Source organism: Sinocyclocheilus rhinocerous, unplaced genomic scaffold (genome assembly GCF_001515625.1).
Source record: "Sinocyclocheilus rhinocerous isolate Xijiao unplaced genomic scaffold, SAMN03320098_v1.1 scaffold263, whole genome shotgun sequence".
Taxonomy (NCBI): Eukaryota; Metazoa; Chordata; class Actinopteri; order Cypriniformes; family Cyprinidae; genus Sinocyclocheilus; species Sinocyclocheilus rhinocerous.
This window is the reverse complement of record NW_015645086.1, coordinates 853,705-863,656: the sequence shown is the minus strand read 5'-3', so window position 1 is coordinate 863,656 and position 9,952 is coordinate 853,705. Positions and strand designations below refer to the sequence as shown.

General features: G+C 36.2%; 1 protein-coding gene across 1 annotated transcript in view; it reads left to right on the top strand.

Annotated features, from left to right (window-relative positions):
- Positions 1-9,952, top strand: part of LOC107705653 (plexin-B1-like) — a 96,373-nt gene that overhangs the window by 51,112 nt on the left and 35,309 nt on the right. Inside the window, exons 2-3 of the mRNA XM_016509045.1 lie at positions 8,076-8,155; positions 9,375-9,916. Of these exons, the coding sequence (XP_016364531.1) occupies positions 8,142-8,155; positions 9,375-9,916 (556 nt within the window). The 5' untranslated portion in view covers positions 8,076-8,141. The remainder of the gene's footprint in view (positions 1-8,075; positions 8,156-9,374; positions 9,917-9,952) is intronic.

Below are 9,952 nucleotides of genomic sequence, written 5' to 3'. Positions count from 1 at the left end.
TGTTTTGCTTCCTCCAGCTAGCGCTGTGACGTTGTCTGACCCTAGTTACCTGTGGTTGGCCTGGCCGTGCGTCACTCAGAAAACAACAGACCAATCAGAAGAGAGGCTCATGAATATTAATTAGACATCGACCTGTTCTTGGCAGAGCTCCTGAGAGAGGAGCTGTAAAAATATATTGGGATGGTTTTTGGTACTTATACCGCAAATATATATTCTTAAGGACATCAAGACTTAAAATAAAACTCCAGAAAGGTGTAAAATATGTGACCTTTAATAATTCAAATGTAATTGAAGGCTTGTTAGGAAACGGTGACTTGATTCTCCTGACCCTTCATTGACCTCAGCTGGACGCCAGCCTACGACGCCCGATTGAGTCCCTGTCACATCTGGGTCACTCAGACACTCTTTTCTTGTTCCATCACTGTACGATTCATCGAAGCAGCCCACAGAAAGCATCTGGAGTTTGCTATAAATGCTGAGAGTGTGTTAAATAATTAAAAACGCCCGAATCTGAAGCCTGCCTCAGGACTTTGCCTGATAAACACGCGTCCTATGGCCACGTGAGCCCACTTTTCATCTGAATGTAGGATAGGGCTCCAAAAGTGGCTGTTCACCCTCACCTGCAGGTGTGCGGCTCGTCCCCCGCCCCGGTTTTGTTTTATACTGTTCAGCTGAAGCTGTGGGATTTCTTTTCTGGTCAGTCAGGCAAGACAAAGGCTAGTTTCTCAGAGGGGGACGGACATCACCCCTCTGAAAAACGTTATGATGGGAAAACCCATGAAAAATGAATGACAAACAGCCATATTAGGAAGCTGCTGGAGGCCTTTAAATGCTCCTCAAACAAAGTCACTCGCATTGTGTTAGAGCGATGTTTAACATGTGCCTTGTTAAATTTGATTTCTCAGTTCTGAACTCTGACTGATATCTGATACGCTAGTGCTGTGTTCAAAATATCGCTACGACGATGTATCGTCACAGAGATTTGACGATACGAGTATCGATACAGTTGGCCCTGTATCGATATTGTGGCACGTGTGCAGCAGTGGACCGTGCTTAATTTGTTTAAAATTTTACAACGTTTAAAATTGAGTAGAAAAGTGCGAGGTTTCTAAAAAAGAATGAATAGAACATATATAGGCTACAACAAGGTTTAATCTAGCCGCAGAGGAACACAACTGGGTTGCCTGATATAAAGAGACGTAATCCCCAAATAATGCAGAGGTCAGCTGCCTGCTCTGCCAATAGTTAGAAATGGCACTATAGTGTGCAGTGTTTAATAAACAGCTGTTTTTCTAAATTCTGCTGAGGTGAAATTCAGTGCAGTCATGTATCGTGATACGTATCGTATCGTGACTTTGCTGGTGATACACAGCCCTATGATACGCTGGTTTGTAATGTCTTGCCAGATCCTGAAATGCAGTCGGTTTAATTGTAATTACATATAATTTCAGTAATTAATCTTGGCAGATGTCTTCTTTTTCATCATTCTCAATCATTGACTCTGCTTCCTTCCTTTCTTGATCAGCATCCAGTTGTTTTTTGGTGGTCCCTTTGACAGCTGCCGTCAATTACTATTGTGGTGCTGCCCAGCAGTCAGTGCTTTGCCACATAAACCAGGATTCAGATCAGCAGTTTTGCTTCTGCATTATTGATCAATTTAGAAGGACCTGATCAAAATTTGCATATATCTGTTAGCACAAAACGTACTGCTCTGACAATGTCAGGGTTGGAGCAAATAAAACAATTAAAAGTCTTTTTAGTTAATTGAAGTAAATATAAAATAAATATTAGATGAAAAACAAACTTTTTTGTCAGCTGAAATGAAGATGAAATAAAATGTAAGTATAAGATTAAACTAAAATACTAGTGATAAAATTAATATCTGGAAATAAAAACTAAAACTGAAGGGGAAAAAAAAACAATAAAATTCAATTGAAAAATATAACAATAAAAATTATATACATAATAAATAATAGTAAAATAACACTGCTTTTAAATGAGAAATGTTGCTTTGGAAACTAACTGAAGCAAGTGTAGAAGCACTAAAACTAAAAATTGAAAAAAAAGTTAAAATAAACATAACTGATAATATTTAAAAAGAACAAAAACTAATAAAAATGACAAGAGCACAGCAAAATTACTGTAAAAAAATTACAATTAAAATGAAAACTGAAAATATAAAAATAATAGTTTATAAATAATATTAAAATAACATTGCTTTAAAATTAGAAATGTTGCCCTAGAAAGTAACTGAAATCAAACTAGTTTACGTTAAAGTCAAACTAACACTGAAATAAAAAATAAAGCTAAATAGAAATAAAAAACTAATTAAAGTTACGAAAGCACATAACAAAATGACTAAAACTAAATCTAAATGAAAACAAAAAAAAAAGATACTGTATTATAAAATATTATATATAATATTATATAACTATATATATATATAGCTATAATAGTATATACATTTTACATTGGTTTGTAAAATAACACTGGGTTGGGGAGCTGATTTGAAATTGTTACTGTAAATTAGCTGAATTGCAGTCAAACACTTTTTTACAAAAAAAAAGTAACTAGCTGAATATTAGCTGGTTTAATGACGGTTGACAGACACGCTATCGCTCCCTTTAATACGGTACCACACACACTTGCAGTGTTTTGGCTAAGCTTTTGTGTCTTCATATGCATACTTGTATGGAAAATATTTCTGGCCTAAGTAATCTAGCATTACGACACACTATTGCATCATAAATTTTATCTTGAGCAAGGAGTTATTGGCAATATAAGCCCAAAAATCATGCATGGTTGCATACTATGAAAATCCATACTATGATTTGAGACACTAATCCTAATTTAGCATACTATGCATTTAGCATGCTATACAACTCATGTTATGAATTATATGTTAACATTTATCTCACATGTGGTTCTGTTCTCATACTGTAATTGCTTTCTGTGATTTGATGTGGCATTTTTAGGGTATCATAAAGTTTCTGTGCTGGTTTCTGTCAGTACACTGGCACACTGAGCCACAAATACTGAGTCGCTCTCATTGGTTTGTGTGCCAAGTGTAATTGTGGGCACAGGCGAGCTTGTGAAGGAAACCACAGCATGACAGCGACGGCGCAGACAGATACAGTGAGAGTGCTGAGAAACAGTAGATTTGGCTGTGTTCGTTTGCTAGCGTCTCTCCACCTTGATCTGCAACTGCAACATAAGTGGTTTAGAATGGGGATATTTATAGTGCCGAGGGTCCAGCTGTCATGGGAAGCTCGTCTGCTTGAAGGAAGTGGGACACTCTGTCAGAACTCTGGGACTGAGTGATTTTTTATTTGTTTTTATGGATGATCCTAACAGACAGGTTGATTGGAAATCCCGATGTTTTTACAAAAGCATCCGCAGCTTTAAACTCAGGTACCACCTTATGAAATTTGGCTACATTAAGGGGCGTGTCCTTTTTTCAAATAGCTAATAGAATTTAATCGTCACAGCCATGAATCATGAATTTAGTGGCAGGTGGTATTAAAATTTGTAATTTCTGTGCCACTAGTGCCAACAAATAGTTTGTTTGTTTTTTGTCTGAATATAACGATATTGACATAACCAGTGAGTTGAGTTTGAGGTGTTTGTGAAACAGTGACAGATATGGCTGTGTGAATAATTGTAATAAAACAGAAATCATTATATGATTTTGTGCAATTATCAAATCATAAAGCCTGCTATTCAGTTAAATATATGCAGAGTTGTGTTTCAAAGTGAAGCGTTGCACTGTGTTCATTTACACGCGAGCTGCACGTGATCTGGTTTTCAGTGTCTCAGAGACACTGTTAATATTAGTTAATACTAATATTACACCATTAATATTAGTACTGTAATTTTACAGTTGTACTGTTAAATACAATTATTATTGTTGTTGTTGTTGCTGCTGCTGTTGTAAATATTATTTTATTTTCTTCATATTATTTTTTATTTTAGTAAGATTTTTCTCATTTTGTTTATTTTTTTCCATTCAGTAACAATATATGAATAATTATATCTATAATTATAATTAGTAGTAGTGGTAGTAGTAGTTGTATCATTTATTGTTGTTGTTGTTATTAATTTTCTTACATTTAGTTTTGATTTTACAATGAAATATTACCATAGTAATATTTCTTGTTTTATTACATTTTTTATTTAGTTGTAGTAATAAAAATTATTATTATTATTATTAGCAATTTTATTTTATGATATATAATCACAAAATTTTTGACCAAATTATGCAGCTCTACAAGAAGGCACAATAAACCTGGAGCTTTTTAAATTGCATTTAAAATCACAACCACCGTTTTTATCAGAAAATCGCAATTAGATTTTTTTCATCCCCAAATTGTGATTTGATTCTTCTTTAAAACAATCAATATTTTTTTCAAATTTTTTTGCTACCACTAATAGGGTAATTTTTCTCTACAAGTGACATTCTATATAATTTTTTGTACAGCCAGCCATAGATTGACACTGTTGTGCGCTTAATTATTATTAAGTTATTTTTTCCCCATGCTGACCTGTCAATCAAATCAGATAACTTCACCTTCTATACACCACTTAAAGGGGTCATATGATGCGATTTCAATTTTTCCTTTCTCTTTGGAGTGTTACATTTGGCCAATCACAACGCACTGGATAGCTGGCTAATCAGAGCACACCTCGCTTTTCAGACCGATTAGTTTTGTAAAAATCGACGCGTTTCAAAAAGGCGGGGAATAGAGGAGAAACAATAATGTACAGTATGTGGAAAATAATGTGTTTTTTGAACTTTAAACCGCATAAACACATTTCATTACACCAAATACACAAAATAATGTTCTTTTTAGCAGCATCATATGACCCCTTTAAAACAAAACGCTGTGTGGTTGGTCGTTTTAGATCAGTTGATTTTTTTCCTGTCTAGCTGGGCAGTTCTTAGCTAGTAAAAGCTGCACATTTGGACCGACATTAGTGATAAAGTCCGGCTACTCAAGCCTCTGGAAAGGTCAACAATAGTGTCAGGAATGCAGGGTATGCTGCGATGCCCCTCTACGTTCAAGAGCTCTATTAATAACATGAACATGCTACTGTTTCACGCTCTTCCTCTTCCTCATTTCTCTTTCAATTCTCACGCCTTCTTGGGAAAATCTGAAATACAACCGAGGATTGTTCGCAACACCCATTCACCATATTTTACAGACAAATCTCCTTTAGCGGAGAGGCTAACGACATCGGTTTGATATCTGAAAAGACGTCTCATAAGCTGTGAATTATGTTTCAGTCCTCATTCGACGTGCTGAAAGGCAGCATTGTCCCCAGAGATGGATAAATAGCTTTCTTAATCATCCAGAGTGGCAACTTTACATGTTCATTGTCATGCCCAATGAGGCGTGACAGCGTAACATTCTGTTAGAGGCCATAAAAATGTGGGGTCACTGCCAACCCTTCCCAGAGACACAGAGGGGTCAGTCTCCTCTCGGCGCTGCTGTGTGAGCCATGCCTCACGGGCCTGACGTTACCCTGCCGGTCCCGGCATCTATCTGTGCCCCTGGGAACGCTTCCAAACAATACACTCCCTTCAGCCCGGGGACGCTTCGGAGGGGCCGGCTCAGAGTTTTATCCTTTGATACAGGGTGAAGTGCTTGTCATTCTTGTGTGGAATCCTTGCTCTCTCACTCTTTCGCTTTCTCCTTCCCCCTCTTTCTCTATGACTGGTCTGTGAAGAGGAGACTCTGCATTATGTTGGCCTTAACTGTCATTGGTGTTAAATCAACACCACCTGCATGTCTTTTCTAGTGAAGATTTAAAAGCAGTCGGCCTAACGAGCCTCTATTATTCAGTTTGCTGTTCGCTAACTGTGGAGGTTGAGCTCTTTTTGAGACCTTTTGTCTGTGCTGCTTTTCAGGGTACAACCTAATGTTGAGGGGGTTTTTCTAATCGCTCAACAGGACCTCTTGGAACACACCTCCAAAATCTGGTAATAGGTCAGCTTGGGGCACTTTTATTTGTTTGGTTTGGTTAATGGTTAATTCTACTGTCATTCTCTGTTAACTCAGGTGAAATTTAGTGAATTAATTGGACGTCGGTATGTCTTTATATACGGTTTGGCAGAGGCACTCACTCGGTTAGCTTTAGCATGTTTTCGCTAACAAGTCTATCATTAGTTGGCAACTTAACAACGTTTAGTTGTATTAGTCACCTAATTTTCAGACTGTTTTGGTGCTTGAAACCTTTTCTTACAAATTTTACACCTAATGAATTTCTTTATACAAATTATGTTTTAAATGATGGACTGTTTGTTTAAAATTCAAATGAGCTGACTCGTATCAGTGGCCTAGAAACAGTTTTATTCTACTTAAGGGTCCTCTTTGGGTGGCCACTATGTTGAGATCACATGACCAGCTGAATACTTCTGCCTTCTCATGACTTATGTGTGCCCTTACTTTTTAGTGAATCAAAGCATACTGCGTGACCAGTGGAGTCTGATTCTTTATCTAGTGACTCTTATGATCCGGTTCTTTTTAGTGAATCAAAAACATACTGCATTGCCGCTTAAATAACTGGCTCATAGAGAGTATTTTGATCAGGAATTGGCAATCAGACATGCCAAACAAACAACTATTGTGAGCCATTTCTTTTTAGTGAATCATAAACATACAGCATGGCCACTAAAATGAACCTACGAGTCTATTAATCAGGAATCAGACATAAGAACGAATGACTCTTATGAGCCGGTTCTTTTTAATGATTCATTCAGTGTAACAAACCATCGTCATTTTGCGTAACAGCTACTTTATGTAAAAATTAAACAACATACTTATTCTGCCCTGTACAAATTAAAATATATAAAAATTTGTGATTTTATTAAAATGTTTTATATTTTCAATAATTTTGACTACCTTACTAAAACCTAGTGGTTTGAAGGATTGTGGCAAAGTATACAGATTTAAAATATCAATTAATAGGTATTTTGGGGTTGCACTGTGATGCTTGAATAGAGAGTCTTTTAATATGTCATCAAATGATTCTTGTTCTGCATGATTTGTTGATATGTGAACTATTGTTACACTGAATGACATTTTAGTAGATGTCTTCTGTAAATCTTGGTGAAAAGTATGATTTTGTGCTCAGAAAAAAAAAGACTGTATTACACTTTTATTTGCATGAAAACGAGTTTTTGTCTCTGACCCACATTAATTATTGAAATTATTACAGAATTTCTGTTTTCCAAATACTTCTTCCTCAAATTAAAAAGAATCATTAATGGAACAATTATAGAACAAGAATCGGAACCAGAATTGTTACATTCCTTTTGATTCAAGCCCCCACTTTTATCTTAAAATCTTACAATATAGAAAATATGGTTTTCAAAGTTGGTAAATTACACTCCAAAGTTGCTGCATAGTCATTGCTGGTTAATCATTTATCATACAAATAATTTGTCAGCAGGAAATAGCCAAACCAAATAGAGGTAACTGAGAAAGGCCAACATTTCATGAGTATTAAGACCCTAAAATAATTTTATTCATTGACCTGCAGTCAGTTTTTGTAAGTGTCTCTATACTGTGCATTTAAACTGTGCCCATTTATTCCATGCTGACTTGGAGAAAGAGATCAGTAGTGGATGAGTGAATGTGGGAAATGAACGAAAGGTTCTCCACTTGGGGTAATGGAGAATCAGGGGTGATGCTGAGCCATAACACAAGTAATCAAATCACATTATTTCACTTTTGATCTTATTGATTGTTTAGGTCAGCTTGAATTGCCTCAAGAAAGCGGAGACTACTACCCTATAATGGCCTCTTATTAATCACATCTTATTCATATAAAACATCATCGACAGTTTTCCTCCTCAGAGTACAGGATCTCTGCCAATCTGCTACTGCAGAGCAATGCATTAGGACTTCGATGGTGACTTAGGGCCTGTATCATCCAATTTCCTGTCAGGGAAGGATTGCTCAGCTCAACAGCTGTGACTCCCATGAGCCACAATGGCATTAAGCCTCCTCTCTTCAGATTGCTCAATGCCGCTCTGTGTAAGAGCTAATCGGCATGTTTTTCTACCCTCACAGACTGTCTCCACAGGCATGTGGTATGCCACTGGATAACCAAGAGGACAGCAGCCTCCCGAACATTATATGTCTGACAAATGGTATGTGTGCTATTTTGCCATTGTATTTCTTAAATATTGCCTTGTCTGAAGATTGCTGTCTTGTGTCCAAATGATTATTCATTTTTGTAGCAGACCACTTCATTCTATACATATATTCACTTATAAATATGTGGTATTATCATGTTTTGTACATATAAAATGGTAATACTTGGTATTAAGTACCTTTTTATTGTTACTTAAAGCATTATACCATGGTAATATTTATTTGTCTGTTTGTTTATTTATTTCATATTTTTATTTATTTATTTACTTGGGACATGTGCAAAAACAGTAATATTTTGTAAATGTACCATGGTAAGAATGTTTTTTATTTAAATGTTTTTTTTTTATTATTATATTATACATCTACCATGATAATACCACATTTTTGGAAATTTATTATTTTAAATCCATTTTCTTATTTATTTAAATATGTATTTAAACACCACTTACAAAAACATGGTACATATTTTAGATTATATTACCACAAAACAAAACAAAAAAATACTATAATATGTTTTTGTTGTTATTGTTATTTTGTACATTTACATTATATTTTCTTTATATTTAAAGAATAAATATTATTATTTGATAATAGTTCAGAGTACCATTTTAAATGAATATGAATATTTTGAATGAATATGGTATAATACGGAGTATCATTCAGTTCTGTGTTGAGGCTGACTGATTGAACTTTTTTTCTCAGCAACCATAGTATTGTTCATTGTTCAGTATTCAATAGTAATATTTATATTTACAGGTGCATCTCAATAAATTAGAATTACATTTTTATCACATACTGTATCAGAGCAGCGGTTCTTAATCCTGGTCCCCATCCAAAATTATTATTCATATTTAAGTACATTTTCATGGTTAATTCTTTTTTTTTTTTTTTTTTAATAAAGTTCAGCACTATTTTTCTTGGAGTGTTATGTTCGCTTTCATTCAGTATCCATTTTAAATCGTATCCAACAGTATCCAATTAAAATTTTAAATCATTTAAAATTTTTAATTTATCGGTTGATTAATTGGTTATTGGACAGTGTGGTCCAACCTAGTTATTGGTAAAACAGGCCTGACAATTATTCTTAATTTTAATAATAATAATAGCCTAATTCCTTAAATTTAATTATTCCTAACATGTCGTTGACTAACTGTACTATGTTTGGCTCTGTGCTGTGAGCTGATTCCATTACTGACTCATGTCACATGCAATCAGTGTTTTTGCAGTGCAGTGTGGGATGGCCCTCATCTTGACCCTGCTTCAGTCCCTCATCCTGGGTGTTCTGGGGGTCCACAGCAGTTATCCTCGCTTTTCCTCCAATGACACAGTCTTCCAGCACCTGGCATTGCACCTTGACCCCAGCATAGGAACAGTCTACGTGGGGGCTCGGGACCATCTGTTCCAGCTCGCTGGCCTTGATGGCCTCCGTCTTGAAGTGGATGAGAGAACCGGCCCCGTGAGAGACAGCAAGGACTGCCTGCCTCCGGTTACCCTGGAGAACTGCCCTCAGGCTGGGCTCGTTAACAATCACAACAAGCTACTGTTAGTGGATCCATATTCCCTCCAGCTCATCACCTGTGGCAGCGTACACCAGGGCACTTGCCAGAAACGCAGCCTAGCCAATGTGAAAGAAGTCCTCTTCTCTGCCGAGAGGCCTGTTGATACACAATATGTGGCGGCTAACGACCCTACGGCGTCAACGGTTGGGCTTGTGGTGCGACCGCAAGACAAGGATCCTGTCCTTTATGTGGGACGAGGCTACACCAGCAGTCACCCTTATTTTGCTTTTTTTT